This window comes from Poecilia formosa, unplaced genomic scaffold, assembly GCF_000485575.1.
Source record: "Poecilia formosa unplaced genomic scaffold, Poecilia_formosa-5.1.2 Scaffold17, whole genome shotgun sequence".
Lineage (NCBI taxonomy): Eukaryota > Metazoa > Chordata > Actinopteri > Cyprinodontiformes > Poeciliidae > Poecilia > Poecilia formosa.
In genome coordinates, this window is record NW_006799956.1 from 914,269 (window position 1) to 933,588 (window position 19,320).

At 40.2% G+C, this 19,320-nt stretch overlaps 2 protein-coding genes across 2 annotated transcripts in view; one reads left to right on the forward strand and one right to left on the reverse strand.

The window, feature by feature from the left end:
- Nucleotides 1-13,219, forward strand: part of LOC103134441 (interleukin-1 receptor-associated kinase 4-like) — a 14,274-nt gene extending 1,055 nt beyond the window's left edge. Inside the window, exons 2-12 of the mRNA XM_007546693.2 lie at nt 6,861-7,239; nt 7,313-7,458; nt 7,685-7,849; nt 9,328-9,488; nt 9,559-9,623; nt 9,719-9,833; nt 9,928-10,037; nt 10,474-10,660; nt 11,850-11,912; nt 12,022-12,186; nt 13,025-13,219. Of these exons, the coding sequence (XP_007546755.1) occupies nt 7,079-7,239; nt 7,313-7,458; nt 7,685-7,849; nt 9,328-9,488; nt 9,559-9,623; nt 9,719-9,833; nt 9,928-10,037; nt 10,474-10,660; nt 11,850-11,912; nt 12,022-12,186; nt 13,025-13,075 (1,389 nt within the window). The 5' untranslated portion in view covers nt 6,861-7,078 and the 3' untranslated portion in view covers nt 13,076-13,219. The remainder of the gene's footprint in view (nt 1-6,860; nt 7,240-7,312; nt 7,459-7,684; nt 7,850-9,327; nt 9,489-9,558; nt 9,624-9,718; nt 9,834-9,927; nt 10,038-10,473; nt 10,661-11,849; nt 11,913-12,021; nt 12,187-13,024) is intronic.
- Nucleotides 13,220-13,546: 327 nt separating this feature from the next.
- LOC103134542 (twinfilin-1-like) lies at nt 13,547-18,746 on the reverse strand (the record flags this gene model as incomplete). Its single annotated transcript, XM_007546825.1, has 4 exons — nt 13,547-14,848; nt 15,801-15,922; nt 16,014-16,164; nt 18,591-18,746. Coding segments are annotated over 4 exons (597 nt in total), but the record flags the coding sequence as incomplete, so codon positions are not given.
- Between the last annotated feature and the right edge of the window lie 574 nt (nt 18,747-19,320).

Sequence of the window (19,320 nt, forward strand, 5' to 3'; positions counted from 1 at the left end):
CGGAGCTAGAGGGGGGGCCAGTGCCCCCCCTGTCATCTGATTGGCCCCCCCAGTGGCCCCCCCCTGATGATTGACATGTAATAGCACCAGGTCATCCCTGTACATTATTTGGAATCATTCTAAGCCAACCTATCTAAAGAAGAACAATAATAAATATATGAAAAGAAAATGTATAAAACTTTATATAAGTCCATGTGATGAAATAAATAGATTTACATCAGGCGCGATACCAGCCTCTTTTATACTTTTACTCATAAAAACGAGCTGATATTGATCTCCTGGATGTTTCAAATGTGCTGCGCTGTGGTGCAACTCAAAGGCTAAAGCCCTTCAAACCTGGTGGTTGTAAAACACCAAGAAGTTATTTACTGATCCTCCATAAAAAAAAAATAAAAAAAACGAAGAGAGGCCGACAACGTTTGTAGTTTGGAGCAGAGGTGGCGATAGAGAATTTTCGTTATCCGTCAAAGAAAAAAATAATTTTATTTCCAATTTGTAGTCATCAAATGAAACATTTAGTATTTCTCTGTGAGAACGTTTTTGAAATCAGGTAACATTTCACGAAATGACGTGATTAGAAGACGGCAGAACTCTGATCGTTTCCTGATCCCGCATCACTTCCCTCGGCCTGCGGGAGAAAAACCCTGCAGAAGCGGATCAGCTGTGCTGGACGCTCCAAAGCCTCTGGTTCATTAAAGCGTCCAGATCAGGGGTGATTCTCTGATAGATATTGTTCTTAGTATGATTGATAATGAGCTCCGCGATGTTCTCTGTTCTCTGTGCGTAAAGTTGAAACTGCCTGCGCACCAAGTGTCAGCTGCGCTTGATCACAGTCTGGACAGAAACCAGCGGACTGCTCTCTGTTCTTATCAAGACGAGGGTGAGGAGGGAATCTGACATATTAAGTCAGTTAAGTTTTTACTGGTTTTGTTTTTAAAACACCATTAATGTAAGCAGTGTAACTATATATTGTATATTTCCCATCACACATAAAGCAGATAAATGCATCTAACTTTTTCTCCATAGTGACACAAACCACTGACTGTGGCTCTAATAACTTATAACAGATGAAATTAAGCGACTCCACTTAAATTACCATTAATTCACCCGCTGCGGTCTGAACTCACAGCTTCACAAATTCTTCCTGGTCGCATCTGCAGAGATGCTGGTTCATCAACAGTTAGATCTGTATGAACCAAACCGAACAATTGAACTCTGCGAGATTTTTTTTTTCTTTTTAACCCTGTGCAGGGTTCGGACGTGCGTTTTTACCAGGATTTTTTATTTTTATTTTTTGCATGGTTTCGCTTCTCCAAAACGGACAGATGTTACGTCTGCCGCGCTCCTTCTGAGCATCGCTCTCTTTCTGGGTGCGGGAGGGTAACGTCTTCACCTCCATTTGTTAAAACTGCAGGGCGCTTAATTCTTCGCAGCGGCGGAGCCGCGTCCGCATTGGTTGTGCAGCGGACTGCACATGGATCTAATCAACTTCTGCACCTTTGTTTATTTCTTCAAAATAAACTGCTGGCTCCTCTGTTTAGACTATAAATGGATTAAAACAACGTTGCATTGTCTTTAGTTTTCTCTGTTCTGTACTGGAGACTGGAGTTAAAGGCGTCATTTCAACTAAAGGTTTCCAATGAGCTTCCTAACCAAGGTGTCCTGTCCATCACTCTTCAACACGCTGTCAGCTCCCAGTCAGAAAGACGCATTTAGTCCAGACTCTGAGATGATATTCAGTAAGGATTTTTTTTTTATTATTGATTTTTAGTTGCCTCTGCGATGAGATCTTTGCGTAACGTCTGTCATGTCTCCATGTGAACCAGTCAAAGGTGTTAATTATAATCTGTCAAATGACAGAGGGGCTTAAAAAAATAACCAAATATTCAGTTTGGTTATTATTAATATCTCTCCAATAGACAGATATAAAGATCTGCACACACACATTTTAAATNAGCGGGCACGGGAAACTCGGGAGGCCGCTCCAATGCGGCAGCGGGCACGGGAAACTCGGGAGGCCGCTCCAATGCGGCAGCGGGCACGGGAAACTGGCGGCTCGGACGCCGCAACAGCGGCAGGCTCGGAAGGTGGGGCCGTGAGGGCTGCGAACCCCAGCACAGGGACTGGAATAGGGGCTGCAGCTGGTGGAGGTGTGGCAGACGCTGGAGCCGGTGGGGCTGGCTTCGATCTTGCAGCCAAGCACCGCTTTAACTGCAACTCCAGCTCTACCTCCCTGAAAAACTCCACCAAGCCAAGCTGAGGGAGAAGCGGGATCCACCTGTCCAGCTGGGTCGCCATATGTATGGCGGCGTTGAGCCGGCTGAATGGTGAATATGGTTTAGAAATTTCATCTTCATATTTCCTCATCTCCCTCAACAGGTAACGACGGTCTGCTGGGTCCATGTTGTTGGTCGCGTTCCTCACCGTTTCTGGTCGGGTCCTTCTGTCATGTAGAGTGGTTGGTGGTGGTGAGGAGAGACCCAGGTTGTAGAAGAAAATGATTAATTTAATGAAGAGTGTAGCTCAAAAACAGTCCAGATCTCAGGCAGCACGGCAGAGCGGAAACACAGAACCTCAGCACCGGTAGCAACTGAAAGACTGACGCGACGAGCTAAAGCCGACACAGGACTTAACAGTTCAACTGTCCCGGCAGCCGAACTATCATAGACAAGGACCCGACAAGAGACGAAGACAACAGGTGGGTTTAAATACACAGGGAGGGTAATCAGGTAACTAGACACACCTGTGATCAATCAACGGGGAAGACGCAGAGACAACAGAGACTCACAGGACAGAAACTGAACACAGAAAACCCTTAAAAATAAATACACATAAACACGGATCATGACAATTTGAGGTTATTTCTTACTTGCAGACAATAACTCTCTTGAAAAGACATAAGCAAACTTGTTCCACCTTAAAACAACTGTAATGTTAAGAGTCTTGGGTTTTTCTTTATACTGCCATCAGATTGGCATTGGTTAGTTGTTTATATGGAAGTCAAAGGTTATCTATATGCTTAAAGTAGATATGAGGCTTATGCGCCACAAAGAAGAGAACATTTAAAGCATCTCTCTATACAATTCTGTGTTATAAAAGCAAAATGGTGGAAGAAGCGAACTGGAAACAGTTTAAGTGAATCCTATTTCATAGGTCTTTACAATCTATTACTTCAGACAGTTATTCTGATTGAAAAAGGTTTACGTCTTCTGCTCTGTTGGCAGTCAGTAGTCCGAACTGGGAAATTCAGACTTCTCAGTCAGAAAAATCAACTGCAACGTCCTCCAAAGTTGGATTTCCCACTGAGAATGGGAAAGCGACTCCAACGAGCCGCAGCAGTTGGCCAGTCACAAGGCCTACTTGATGTTTCAGTATGGCCGCCCCTCGCATAAGTAGTAGCAAAATGTGTTGGAAACATGTTTAAATGCATATAAAATCAATGTTACTTACAGTTCCTGTAACTCTGAACTGAACAAATTAAATGTGATGTTGTCGTATGGAAAATGAAGCTTAAAATTATGTTTGTAAGGGGTACATATGAGTGTCACCATGTTGAAATCCAAACGTTTTAACTGGAACGCCGTTACCTCGGGTCTGACATCAAACCCGACTTCCTAGGTAACTGGGACGCAGCATTATTCCACATGAACACAGTCATCGTTTTTTTTGTAAACAGTCTCCCAATGTATGATTGATGAGAATCTAATGATTCATAAAATAGTATTTGCATTAAATGACCTGATGTATTTGAGACTCTAGACATTTTAAGACGGCATATAACTCTCAAACTAGCTAAAAAGTACAGATTCAACAAATCTGGATGCATAGCCAGATATAACATGCTTAACCTTTCCTATGCCATTCCTATCCCACTGAGTTATCATAATTACCATAATTAGGTATCATAATTTGTTAAGTTTTGCTTATATATTTTGGGGAAATTATTACTTTTTCATGATTATAGCTAATCTATTGAGGGTATTTTGCCAAACATCCCAGAGTCCAATTATTTAACAAGGATGCAAGAAGTGAGCAAAGCAGGAGAGGTTGTGCTCTTCTTTCTCATGCAGCTGAACTAATCATTTTTGGACTTTTTTTTTTTTCTTTGGCCAGAGATTTCAGAGGAAGCACGAGAGAGAGCAACCTTCGACAGTCAGAATCATCTAGTGCTGCGTAGCAGTGAGACGCCACAGATGCTGCCAGGTTAGTTGCTCAGGGCAGATAAAATAAAAAATAAAATAAAAAAAACTTTGATACTTAGAAGATTGCTTAATCCCATTCAGAAACTTTTCAGAAAAGCCACAGTTTATTTGCAGTCAATGTTTGGTGCAAAGTTTGCTTTACATTTATACTCAGGTAAATGTGAGCGCATCTGTATGAGAGAGAGGCAAAGAACGCAAGAAAAGAAGAGCACTGCCAAAAAAGACTGGTGCAAACTTTTTTTCCTGTGACGAACCCTTCTTCTGATCACTTGGCGCATCTTTAAAATATGTTTCCCAAAGAAAACAAAAGGTAAATGCTGCTTTGAGTCCCGTGTTTCGTGCGTGGAGGGCTGTAGGATCACTGCAAACGATCTGAAACGCTGTTTGAAACTTTAAATAAAAATACAGTTGGTTCAGAATTTTGCTTTTTATGCCTTGGAGATGTTGGCATCCACATCTACTATGTTCTCTGCTCAAACATGCACAGTTACAGGCTGCCATCTATCTGTCAGATTGAAAATTACAGCTTGCTTATGTGAACATTTATCAGTTATTATGACTTCAGAGAAAAAAGTGGAGCCAATGAAACATTACCCTGAAGCTATTAACATGCGGCTGATCTCCCAAAGTTTGGTCTTGGAGAGGCGGAGGATGAGCTGTGATGTGGTGTGAGAAGAGACTCCCCGCAGTGAGCTTTCAGTGTCCAGCAGTGGACATACAGGGTCTTCTGTTGAACCCCGATTTGGTGCCATTACCCCCCATCGCTCCTCTCTGTCCCCAACAGAGTTCTCCCATTCATTTGCTTATTTGGATTCCGCTACGGGAGACCTCCCACGAGCCTGGGTGAACTGTTACACTTCACGACAAGACTATTAATTAATCAGAGCAGCTGTATCTTTGTTTTGCACTATATACGCTAAACGTTTTCTCTTTTTGTGGGGGGACGTGGGAGGCACACTAACGTAAAACCAATGTTTATAGACAGATGTCCAAGAAAGTAATAATACGAGATTATTTTTGCTTTATAATTTAAAGTATGGAATTGCTTAGTGCCTCTTTTGTTTGAATTCATACCACTGTAACCATGTGACAAGACCTCTCTGGGTTTCATATACTGTAATACTGGACAGATTGTAACTAAATTATTTGTTTTTATTGTACAAAATCTGTTCTTGTTGTTCTAAAACTTAAAAACAGGTGATTTAATTTAAGACAAAAACTTAGTGGACAAACCACAATAAAGGAATCCCTTGGGGGTTTTCCTGGACATCATGTGAGTTACCAATCTAACTTCCTCCACCTGCAGAGTTTCTTTCATCTGAACTGAGTCATTCTGGCACTTCTCCCACCTTTGCCTTTGTTTCTGAACTGCAGGGGTCCTCCCTTCCCAGACCATCACATCCGAGTATTTCCTGTGTCGTACAGTTACATACAGAAACACAGAGAACGCAATTTGTCTCATGATTTGTCTTCTCCCTCCGTACTTCTTTTCACATCAGTAATAACCTCTGGGGAGGTACGTGTTGATTTAAATATGAAGAAGTTTCTATTTTTATGCATGTTATATAGCAAAGGAAAAGAAAACCTATTAGTGACAAAAATTTTTTTTTGCTTTTTAATAATATACAGCAGGCTGTTATGGTTACTTTCATCAGAAAGGACTTGAATTATACGAATCATCCATCTTTGTCACACTGTATTGTTGCTGGCATGAAAGTAAACATAAAAGACTTATGATATAAAAATATGACTATCGTAGCATGTGTCGTGGTCTCGTAGGGGTAATAAAAAAATCATTTCATAGCTGGTGTGAACTGTTTTTCAACTGAATCTCAGCATTCCTCTGCTTGTCATGGAGCTTGGTAAACAACTTAATTGACTGCAAAAATGTTTTGGAACCTGATGCTATAAAATCACTCAAATCTTTCAAAGGGCCACAGTGAAAATAAATCTTCACTACAGGAATGAATGCGTCTCCAAATACTATAAATATGGGTTTAAAAATGTCTGTTTTTTAAATTTATTTTAAAATAAATATCCATAAAAGATACAACTCTTACTATGTTCTAACAGCTATACATTGCATACTGTAAGAAATGGGTTCAATTAATGTAGAAATAAAATTACATTTGGGAAAATATTTCCTCTGCCTCAATTTATTTTTGCAATAACAATATTCCATCCATCCATTTAACTTCTAAACCCACTAATCCTTGCAGCAGCTCAGGGAATTATATTATGCATTTGTATTATTATTATTATTATTATTTTAGTCTTTAAAATACCAAAATGTGTACATAGAAATTGTGTATGTCTCATTTACTCTCCTCTAATGATATGCCATTTCCCCCCTTTTCTGTGCTCTAAAACAGATGTATTAGACGTATTTATATATTAAACCCCTGAATGCATTTTGACATGAAAAAAGGGAAGTTACAAATAATCCCCACCAGAGGGCGCTGTTACGCTGTGCCTTGAAACGTTACAGTATCCGATTCTCTTTCTTCTCCGCTTTAATTACAAACGATAACAAAAACAGTAATTTAGCGAAGGAGTTATTTTATAAATAACTTTTAAAGAGCCAGCTCAGACTGTGTCTAATTTTTACAAGTGTTTTTTTTGTTTTGTTTTGTTCTTTTTTGTATTTCCGCATTATAGGTGGGACTATTTGTGGACCAGCCCTGTTGTGTTACGTTTGGGGAAGTTGCTCAATATTGGAAAGGCACATTTCCCTTCACTGTAAGGGACAAATATTAATGTGCTGCTTATCTGGTTATAGCAGCGGTGTCTCCGCACTTCCTTTACCTTTGGATTTTGTCAACATGACGGTCAGATAAAATCAAATTATCAGATATCACCAGAAACTCTTTGTCGGGATGAGTAGTTCTTTGACTTCCGCTTCTTACATTCGCAACATCAGTTACGGTCTACGCCGCCAGCTGTCCGACTTTCTGGACCCTCAGGACAGGTGGAAGGATGTGATCGTGTCCATACGGAAGCCGAGTGGGGAGCTGAGGTACTCCCAGCTTCACGTCAGGTACGTCAGCTCTCGTTACTGTTCGTTCCGTGTTCAAAATGGGATATAAAACACTGCCGCTGTGTGTTTTTAGGAGGTTTGAAGGTCTTGTGGCGCAGGGGAAGAGTCCCACCGTGGAGCTGCTGAATGACTGGGGAACCACCAACTGCACAGTGGGAGAACTGGTGGATATTTTGAAGAGCCGCAATTTGTTGGCTGCTGCCCGTCTCCTGCTACCTTGTAATGAGTTATTATTGTAAATGTCATAATTTTGAACTTCATTTGAAAATTTTATCACAAACCCCTACATATTGTTCCGTAAATTACATTATATCAAAGCTTTCGGTGCAGAATTGGGTAACAAATCATACAGTATTTTCTTTCTGGGTAGTTACAAAATAATAATAACAATAATAATTTAACAGTGACTGTTTACACAGCACCATATTTATCTTCTTGAACACAGGGGAAGAATATTCATCGGCAGAGACACACCTGCTTCCTTTACCACTACCTCCTGACAGAGACCCTCCAACCAGGCCACTGGGTGAGACCCAGAGTCAGCCTCCACCCGCCGGATCAGCACCGGAGACACAAGTACTGAGCGACAACAGCCAAACGGGACACACAGGTGTGTGCTCAATGTTATTCCCAAACACTTACTTGTAAACGCGTAACACCTGCATGCCTTGCAGAAGTATTTATTCAGTCTGAACTTCTGTTTTTTTTTTTATTATTATTATTACTTTTTGGGATAAGACAAACTTGACAAAGTGGGACGAGAAGGATACGTCTTTTGCAAATGTTTTTACTAATATAAAACTAAAAAGGATTGTATGCATTTTTATACCTGTTTTCACCTTACCTTCCAGGACATCCAATGTACATCGATACCTTCGGAAAACATCCAATTAGTACATAAAGTCCAGCTATGAGTAATTGAATTTCTGTACAGCTGTTTCCATGAAAGCCTCAGAGGTGTGTTAGAGAATATTAGAGGACAAAAAGGCATAATTAAAACCAAGAAATACACCACAAAGATCAGGGAGCGAGTCACCCACAAATTTAAAGCAGGGTTCAGTGTTGCAGAAACAACACCCAAAGCTTTGGACGTTTCACTGTTCAGCTCAACATGTGCAACCCTACAAGCTGTGAACCTAAAAGAAGGGTATTTTTAAGAGAACAACCCAAGGCATCAATGGTAAATCTGGACTAGTTGCAGAGATTTAAAGAATCAGTTGACAACTGCAAAAATCTGTTGTTTTAGAAAAGCAAGATGAAGAAAACAACATTTTTGGAAAAAAAAAATGCAATAAGAAATCTCATTAGCAGTTTAGCACAGGCTAATGTAGGAGACACATCAAACAAGAAAGTGACCAGGTCAGATTGAGTCCAATGGTTGAACGTTTTGGTCTACATGCGAGACGCTAACACTGAGTAAAACATGGCGGTGGCAGTATGGTGGTGTGGGGGCGCTGTCTTTTAACTGGTTGCTTTAATTCCATTTCATAATCACCGCCTACTTCTGTGTTGGTCTGTCACATAATATGTGACAATGAAGTATATTATAGTTTGTTGTTGTGAGACAAAAATGTAAGCTCCAAAGGTGTGAATATTTTCACAAGGCACTATAGCATCAGACTACAGTTTGAGCGACTTTTTTTGTTATCTTTGTGCTTATTTTAGTTAATGAAATTTACATGAAAAACAATTAAATATTGCAATAACAGAAACAACACTTTCAACATTCTGTCATTTTTACTTCGTATTACACAAAGTGAAGCTAAATCAAAACATCTCTTATCTTGATGGAAATTTGAACTTTGTGTATTTTGTCTTTTGTTTTTAAACTGTTGGTTTTTGTTGCCAGACGTAACCAGGAACTTCTACTGAAGTACTTTGAATATTTCCCCACTTAAATATTTCGTCTGTAGTTATCCAACACAACTATAACTAAACCTGTTTTGTAGTTTATGTAACGTAACAAAGAAACAAAACACTCGAAACTTTGGCCGTGCAACTTTAAACCGTTGTACGTTTTTTTACATTTGTGACCAGCAGGTGGCAGCAGTGACTCCTTTGACCCACTTTCTGTGCATCCCTTGTCAGGCGTCTCCAGTTTTATGTACAGTGAGCTGAGGAAGATCACGGGCAACTTTGACGACCGGTCCGTCTCAAGCGGCGGCAGCCGACTCGGAGAGGGGGGCTTCGGCACCGTGTACAAAGGCTTCTTGAACAACAGAGCTGTGGCGGTGAAAAAACTAAACCCGGTAAGTCAGAGTGTCCACGTAGAGGAGGGCACACTGTTTCACATGCTTGAACATATGATGTCCCTTCTAGATAGATGACATGCCTCTGGACAAGCTGCAAGATCAGTTTAACCAAGAGATTCAGACTCTGAAAGTGTGAGTTTGTGTCCGTCGGCGTAAAATGTGACGCTTTCTGTTCTCCTCCGTCTACGTAAGAAAGTTCTGTTTTAATAAAAATGTTTTCCTAACAGGTTGAAACACGAGAACTTGGTTGACATGGTTGGATTCTCATGCGACGAGCAGCAGATGTGTATAGTGTACGCCTTCATGGCCAACGGATCTTTGCTGGATCGACTCGCTTGCTTGGTAAAAAGAAAACAAAAAAAAAACGTCCGCCGCATACAGAAAAGCTGATCTGGCCTCCATGCAGAGGATTTAGCTTTTGTTTTCGTTTACATAGGACGGTAGTCCTCCACTTTCCTGGCGACAGAGGTGCTTGATCGCAGAAGGGACTGCTAGAGGTTTGGAGTACCTCCATAGCAACCATCACGTACACAGAGATGTTAAAAGGTGCGACGGCTGCAGTCTTTGTGTAATATTCATCTCTTCTGATACCTGTTTTCGTTTTTTTTTTTTTTAATAAAAAATAGTTGCACAATCTTCAAATTCTGAGACTGAAGATCTACAGTGCTTTAAACTATTTGTGCTCATTTTGTCAAATGACAGAAGATTTGTAAAATGTAATACATAGATCATGTCACCTTCTTCCCACTTCACAATTATGCACTACATTGTCTTGGTCTGCCACATAAAATCCTGATGAAACACATTATAGCAGAAAACGTCCAATAGCATCAGTACTTTGCCGATCCACTGCATCTTCCCCTCAACTCGCCACAATAAACGTCACAAATCTGTTCCGTCTTTCTGCAACTTGAGCGAAAACAAAGATGTTTTTTTTTCCCCCCTTTGCTTGTTGTGACTCCTATTTGTTTCACCCTCTTAGTGCAAACATCCTGCTGGATGAGAACTTTGTGGCGAAAATCTCCGACTTTGGGCTGACAAGAGCGTCGGCCAAGCACACGTCTACGACGATGAGGACGGACAGGATCGTGGGGACCCGTGCATACATGGCCGCTGAGGCTCTGAGGGGAGAGATCACCCCAAAATCTGACGTGTTCAGCTTCGGAGTGGTATGTTTCGGACACACACAGACACATCCACAAAGGAAATACGGCTTCATTTTACCGCTTACTTTTAAGCTTGACCGAAGGTTGTTGAGTTGGCAAACTAAGCACTATTTCTTTTCTCTTTTTTTTCTTTCTTTTTTGGAAACTTCAAAGATCTTTAGTTTAGCTTGAATAATCAAGACCAGATTCTTTTCACTCAGTATTTAGTGGTGATATTTAGTCACATTAATGGCGTGCGTTAAAAAGGCATGCAAGACATTTATGAGAGTCGTATGCCAGGTGACGCAGTTGATTCAGAGTTTCATGAACTCCTCTGTCTGGCACAGAGTTCTTGAGTCAAACGTGAGGCCGTCGGTCCAGCAGTGGCAAGACAACGATCCCGAGCACAGCAGCAGCAAATCCATAACAGAGTGACTGAAAAGGCAAAAACTATCACGGTGTTACAGTTTCCCAATCAAAGTCTGAAGCTCAGCCCAAATGGATTGTGGAACAATCTACAAACCCGCAAATCAACTACTAACTACATCTGTGACTTTTTTTTTTTTTTTTTTTTTTGTTTAATTACCAGAAACAAAGCTTGTTGTGTCCAGACATTATTGTTAGATCCGAGTCATTTTGAAGCCTGGTAAAGATCAGATCTTTTTTTTTTCATGCCTTGAAAGCAAAGAACTCCAAAAAAAGTTGCGACTCACTCTTATTCCAGTTCAGGGTGGTACTGTGCTGGTGGTCTTATTGTGTTTTTCCTTGCATCTGTCTGAAATTACCTTTTCCCCCCCTTGTTATTATAATATTTACAGATTCTCTCTGCACAGGTTCATATGCAGGGTTTACTAAATCCTCTCCACTGGTACCTCAGGGCTCTTTCTGTTTGTAATGAAAAAAAAAAAAAAAAAGCCTACGAGGCGGGTTGTTTACGTCCATAAGCAGCTTTCCCAGGTTAGCGAATCCAATTCCATTTAAAGTGGATGTGCAGCAGCATTAAAATGCAGTTTCCTGCTGGAGAAGTTCCTCCTTTTTCATTCTGAGGGATGCCAGTGGCTGTATTGCTCACCATCTTTTTTTTTTGTTTTAATCTGAACAGCTGTGGGAGTGGGGCTGTTGTGGTTGAAGATGCGGGGCGCATGGAGAGGAAATAAGGGGCTGCCTGTTGCCCAGAGCCGTGTAATTAACCTCATGGCTCTACTGTCTACAGGTGCTGTTAGAAATATTGTCTGGACTTCCGCCAGCTGATGAAAACAAGGAGCCCCAGTTCCTGGTAAGCTACGCACAAGGCTTTTACTTTAGTGGGAAACAAGCTGCTATCAGTGATTAAAAAAAAATAAATAAAAAATCTCAGTCCGCCTTTCCCGTTTGCCCCATCTTAGATGGATATCAGGGACGACATCGATGATGAAGATGAAGATCTGACCCTGGAGCAGTTTTTGGACAGGAAGATGACAGACTGGGAGCTGAGCCAGGTGGAGAGCATCTACTGCTTGGCTTCCAACTGCTTGGACGACAGGAAAAACAGGCGGCCGTTCATCAAACAGGTACAGTCAGTAGAGGCGCAACGATTTATGGGCGCCAGTTTCCGTACTTTTGGGGGACCGGCCGATACTTACACGTGAAGCCGATATTATAAACCGATCTTATCTAGCTCAGCAGAGGTCTAAAAATCACCCACTGTCCTTTTCTGTCGATGCATCCCAGCTAGTAGCATGATTAAAAGTATGTATTTCTTATAAGGTCCAGTGGTTTACAGTGCCTTCCTTGAGTCTTCCTTCCTCTGAACGTTTCAGTTTCTACTTTGCACAAAGCACTTCCCTGAAGCATGATGCTCCCAACTCCGTGTTCCCCTGTGGTCATGTTGTTTTTCACCTGAAACCATTCGCCGTCGCCCTCGCTGTACGTTTAGGGTCGTCATTCTTCAGGAAGGTGAACCCTGACTGCAGTATTCAGACTTTTACAGACTCTTTACACGAGATGAAGAGCTACGAATCTCTACATCTCTGGAGGAGAGGCAGAGAGTAAATTAAGCAGTGGGACTTGGTTTACTAGTTTGGTGGGCATTTGGTTCCTCTGGATTTACTTTAGGAGTATCAGAGTGAATAGAGATTGATACGAATCCATTTCACGATTTTCATATTTGTTTTTGTTTTGAATTTTGAAAACTTTATAATTTCCTCCTTAAGGTGTGTTGTTTTGTTGGATAAAGTATCAAAATCCAGTAAAGGTCATGCTTACAATGTGACAAAATGTGTAAAGAAAGGTCTGCATACTTTTGTGAAGCTTTGAATATGAAACGCAAAACATTTCTGCTGCTTTAGCTGTTTGCAGCTTTTTAAAGTAAAATTCTGTTTTGTTTTGTTTTTTTGGGTTTTTTTGCAGGTTGTTTCAGAGATTCACAGCGTCGTCAAAAGCATCTCGTTGGAATCGTAGGCATGGAGGGAAACGAGAGGCTCACATTAACGAGTCAGAGTCTGTTCCAAACTAAAGACTGACAAGTTTTCTGCCTTTTGACTTTAAAAAGTTCCTTATTGACTGTAAGAAAGAGATCTAGCATTAAAACATCTTTCCCTACTTGATTTATATTCACGAAAATTTGAAGAGGAGCCCCAACAGGACATATGAGCTCCGCTACACAGATATTTAGCCATTAGCAGGCATAAGCCCATCTTACAGCATTAGCTCCAGTCAGAGGCATCGCCAGATTTGTTGCAAGACTGACTGCTACTGGAGATCCTTCCCATCCACAGCATCTCATCCATGACTTCTTAAAGATACTTGGAGGATATGAGTTGGAAGAAAACTGACATTTTAATACTTTTTTTTTTAATTTCCAGGCTAAATTTTTGTTATAAAATAAAAAGTCGTTTTATTTTTGAAGAAATAAAAAAAGGACCAAAATTGTCTGATTTAAATATTTTATTTTTCATCTTTAAAAGAAAAATTTGTAAGAAAACAAAGAACAAACATTATTCGTTTTCTCTAATGACAATGAATATAAAGGGATTTTTTTTTTCCCCTTCACATGAGGTGAACTAAGTAGTTTGCCAAATATTAATCAGTAGACCAGTGGATGAGGCAATTTTTCCGTCAAGGTAGTATTCCCTTTTCTATCCGATAAGAGCTTGGCATTCCTTCCTCTGTGGGAACCAGGTTTTTATTCGCTTCCTCTCGGTGAAATGCGAGATGTACAAGATAGATGGAATATTTCTGGAAGCCCGGTCTTTTCCACTGAAATCCACACCGACAATCACCAAAAACGGACCGCTTCTTAATCATAGAGCATCACACAGCTACAATATGTACATTTACAGCACTTGCATAGAAAAATAAGTTTCTCAGCAGATGATTTCTTTCTTTTTTTTTCTTCCCCCATGTAAACCACAGTTATATCAAAAAGAAGGAATTTTGTCTTTATAAAAATGCACTGTTAAAACGAATGGAGTCGACAACGTGGGAATAATTCGGATCTTTTCAGCTTTGGAGCACCTTGTTGTGCAAACAGTAGGAGACGAACACACACAAAAAAAAACCCCAAACGATTCTTGACACAGACTTAAGGAATGATATTTAGGAATTAGAATACGAACTCAAAAGAATTTTTAAGAAAAAAAAAAACATTTCTTTCTATATTTGCGCGAGTTCACATTAGTCGTGCTTGAAAGTTTTTTTTTTTTTTGTTTTTTTTTTTCCACTAAGTGTTAGAGCTGGCAACGAAGCAAATACCTCAACTTTTATTTGGGCCCCTTGAGTTACAGTTGAGCTGCTTGTGAGTGTGTTAAGATGCGCGTTTCCATTTGGCAAGCTACAAATGGAACGTCTGAAGGGTGTCATTGCTCAGTTCTCCTTGGCGTGCATAGTTGGGTAACATGGTGAGAAAAAATTGAGGTTCTTGGGAAAAGAAAACAGAAACATAACAACAACAACAACAACAAAAAAAGGTCAAATACAATTTTTTCGTCGCCCATCACAGGGATGTTCCACTGTGGAACACGTTATGGGGTGGAGGATTTAGGGTGTGTGGGGTGGAGGTGTGTTTTAATCCTCCTCCTCTCCCTCGCCGGGTGGCCGGGTGATTCGGCGACCTCCCCTCTTACCGGCTGGGCCTTTGGGCTTGGCAAAGCGCTCCTTATAGGCGTGCTGCTTGGGATGCACCTCGGCGTACATGAACTCGCCTGTTAGTTCGGTCCCGTCTTCAATTTCCAACTGTGAAAGGAAAAAAATAAACAATACCTGGCAAGTCAGTGTCAGTCTATAAATAAGGTGGAGTTGCCATTTCAAGCTGTTTAGAATCCAACAAAGGAGTCATTTAGCTCTCATGCTGATTTGTTACAAGTTTTTATTTCAATCAATTTTCATGGTAATGGCTCATTTTCTGAGGCAGTGAACTTAGAACTTATTTATTTTTAGCTGAGAGCCATAATTAAAGAAATGAATGCTTGAAATAGTCAGATCCTTCTGATAAACCTATACGGAGTTTTACATTTCGGACTGAATTATTAAAAGTAAATTTACATTTCAATTATGATTTAATCAGCTACACCGATTGCATTGGTTAATTTAAAAAATATCCAACTTCAACCATAACTGCATTAATTAATTAATGCAGTTATATAAAACTGTATTAATAGTTTTCATATTTATTTCACTAATAAAGGATCAAACTATAAAAAAAAAGAAAACCATTAATTGATTTATGTAGAATTTATGATACCGAGACAAACTTAATCTCTTACTTTATGACGACCATTTTCAGGTTTTTTGATATAGTCTGAAAAAAATCTGAGAGTTGGTCAAATAATTTTCCAGGTCTGGATAAGTTTGGGCAAGAATAGAGCATAGAAAAATAGATTTTCAGAACTATTTCTCTGTTCTACTGGCTAAATAAATAAAACCTTTCAGCATGTTCTTCCATCCCATCTATTATTCATCTGACATCCTTCCATCTTGTGTAGTTTATCCATATTTAAAGCTCAACTATAGCACTATCTGCCATAAATTCATACTTTTGCTCTTTCTAAATAAGCTAAAAGAAAAAAAGACAGTTGAAAATGTGAATTTATAGAAAAGTGTGGAAGCTCAACTCTAATAATGCATAGGACCTCTGAATCAAGCACAGATTAGCTCAAGTGTGAATCACGACGTCTTCATCTCTCACCTTTTTCTCGATCTCCATCTGCAGTTTGGTTTCCACCATGTCAATCAGGTTATTTTTGCAGCTGGAATACAGCATCCTCTCTCGGATGCTACACTTGTACCCTGGCATAGAATAAATGAAGACTGCAAAAGAGAAAAAGGACAACAAGAGATTAGGGCCAAAAAAGATGCCAAGCGGAACGTCGGCAACGGCGACGTGTAAAGAACAGCGAACCTGTAGACTCCAAGTAGTCGCCTTCATGGGAATGTTTGTACAGGAAGAAGTGGTAACGTGGAGAATCTTTGGGGACTCTCTTTGGCAGGTCTTTCAACTCGGTTGGCTCAGTGCTGCACAAGCGAATCATTTCCTTTTCAACATCTATTTCCTGTTGACAGAGGAAGGTGAAAGGGGTTATAGTTGGTGTAAGAAAAAGTGACAGTAACCAAAAGAAAACCAGGACTGAGGCGAAGCCAGTTGGACTGGATGTTCACCAGGTTGGTTGTGTTGGAGGAAGGAAGGATTCACCGACTGCAGAATCTCATTTTGACACCTCTCTGCTTTGAGGTCGTCTCCGATGACGACAAGTCTCATTTTTCCAGCAAGGGAGAACCCATCCCAGCTCATCACACAAAGTGTTTTTAATGAACAGAACTCCAAAAGTTTGGATTTTCCTTCCACATGTGCAACGTTTTAAGGGGAAATAATTTTTCAAAGGGTAAAAGATTTTATGCAAAAAAAAAAAATATGAGCAAACAACTTCCTAAACCGGAGCTCTGTTGTCAAGGTTACTAGAAAAACAAACAAGAAATAGGTGTCTTCAGACTGCTGGGTGTCTATAGTCCATTTCCTCATCGTCCTCTTCCTCTTTTCATCACACAACTTTAATATTGAGAGAATCAACATCTGTAACCTGCTCTCTGTTCTGGGTGGCCTATCCAGGGGGGCAGAATGCGCACGCACGCACGCGCGTGCGCACACACACACACACAGATGTCATTTGCATTCAAACTGGTTTTCTACTGCTTATTTACATGCCCAGTCAGTTTATTCCTGAATGCCAAATGAAATTAAATGTTTTTGCAGGAGCATCTGGGGGGCAGAGTGTGTGTGTGTGTGTGTGTGTTTGTGTAACCAAACATGTTTACTTACATGTTTGAGTACAAAAAAGGGGCTTGCCCTGGGATAGGTTCACAAACTAACTGTGGTGGGTCAAAAATGAAAGAAAACTTTTAAACGGACTCAAGGTGGAAAGTTCTCACAGCTTGCTCACGTCACTTCATGTTTATTTTCCCTACAGAGCGAACCAATTAAACTGAATTTTAAAACCTAAGGAGTGTCAATTAAAGACCACTTATGAAACCTTTTCTTTGGAGTGAAACACTTAACTATGTTATGGTCAGAAGAATTGTTTTAATGGAATAATAAAAAGAAAAAATAAAATCTAAAACCTATCCGTTTGCCTCTGAAGATCGCAGAATAACAGGCTTCAATTATTCCTTTGTTCTTTGGACTGATCTAATCAGAGCCATGGGTACACTGAATTTTAATGAGCAATGAAACAAAGGCTTTTTTATCAAAAAAAAAAAAAAAGACTGATTCATTGTGTTTGCAAAAGCAGCTCCTGACCAGCAATGCTTCTTTCTGTTTATAAGGTAACAAAAGTGTGAGGTATTTAAGGAGCAAGTTCACTGTTGTAACACTCCCTGTGCCTTGCAGAAATGTTCCTCACCGTTGAACTCTCACCTTCTTATCTAAGTATTTGTGAGGGTTTTTTCTGACAGACCAGAACCAAAACAAGCAATAATTGTGAAGTAAAAGGAACATGAGAAATACAACCGTTGTAAGAGACGGAAAAACAAACTGCTTCACGGAGACCCAGGGACAGACAGTCAGGGATAGAGTTGTTGAGTAGTTTAAAGCAGGATGAGGCAAAAAAAAAAAATAATCAAAACCCCAAGCTTTTACCATTTCTTAGCGCACTGGTTAATTTCTTGTTTGAAAATAAAAACAGCTTGGTACAACTGCTAACCCACCAAGATAGCGAAGCATCTGCCTTATATTAAAGAAGAGAACAACGAACATTTTTAGCCAACATGCCAAATATGACAGTAAATTAAAACACAATATACCCCACAGTGAAACATGGTGGTGGCAGCATCATGCTGTTGAGGTCATGGTAAAATGAATGAAGGCAAAAATGGAAGAAAACTTGTTGAGTGCAACGAGGGGCGGATTCTCTTTTCATCAGGACATCGACTCTTAAACAGCAACAGCTGCTGTGGAATTAGATAATATAATAAATGGTTCAGATTTAAAGACAGTCGCGTGCTGGAGTGGCCTAGTCAAAGTTCAGAGAGTCTGTGGCTAAGCATGTAGCAATAAGCAATTAATCAGTTAATTTCATGGTAAATTAAAAATTAGAAGGAGAATTTTCATTCTTATGAATCATATTTTTTGAAAGGGTAACTTTATTCACACAGACCTCACAATCCATTTCATTTACGGTTTTGGTTGTTTTTCGATATTTAAAATATCTTCCAGTTCCAGTGTAAAGTGTTGTTTGCCAAATTAATTTGTCTGAGAGAAAAAAAAGGATACCTGAAAATGGCCTCATTATCGTTTATCACAGGAATTACTGGGATAATTTATCTTCCTGCAATATTAATTATCGTGTCTGCGATAACTGTGGCAAACCTGAAGGTCCGTGTCCACAGACGCTCACCGTCCAACAACAACAACAATCGCATGACAAAAATGTGAAAGGGAGGAATGACCACTTTAGCAGGCCATCGTTTTCTGTTGGGAACTCACCAGTTGCACATAGTTGATTCTCTTTTCCTTAAAATGTGCCAGTGCGTCAGCAGCATCTTTGTGAATGGGGAAGGCCACTCCCTGCAGAGTCTGCTGCTTGGTGTCCACGCTGATGTCCGTCTGGACCTGAACACAAGAGCTGCTGGTTATTAGGCTTCACCCTCTATTTGATTTCTAAGTCATTGTTACAACAAACACTTTAAAACTGAACAATCTCATTAGATGGGTTTAAAAAAAACAAACGCACAGTAAACTGCTGAGCCGTCCTGCTTAAAAGCTGAGGCACTCTGATAACAGATGAGGAGTCTGTATTGGAAGTGGCAAGGCGCCTTTAGCAAATCAAACGGAGAACTTGAAAATGCAGAAAGGATTACACTGATAGATTGCGTCTATTTTTAGAGGTCTGATCCTATAAATTGGAAAGCCTCGCAGACATGACTGAGCACAAATGCAGCTACTTCACATTCCAAACACGACTGTGTGTTTCTTTTACCCATCTGCCTGGTAAAAAGTCAAGGCAAGATGCTAAATATTTTTAGAGCTTTTGCATCTGGATGGTACAGACTAAAGACATTTCATCTTCCTTCGACAGCTGGCCAAACGGGACCAGCAGCAAAAACCTCACTTCCCATTTGCGTTGCAGTTTTAAATTGACAGTGCTCTGAAGAGAGGCTACGCCACTAAAAACAGTTCCATATATGGTAAGGAAGAGAGCTGTTGTTTATGCAAC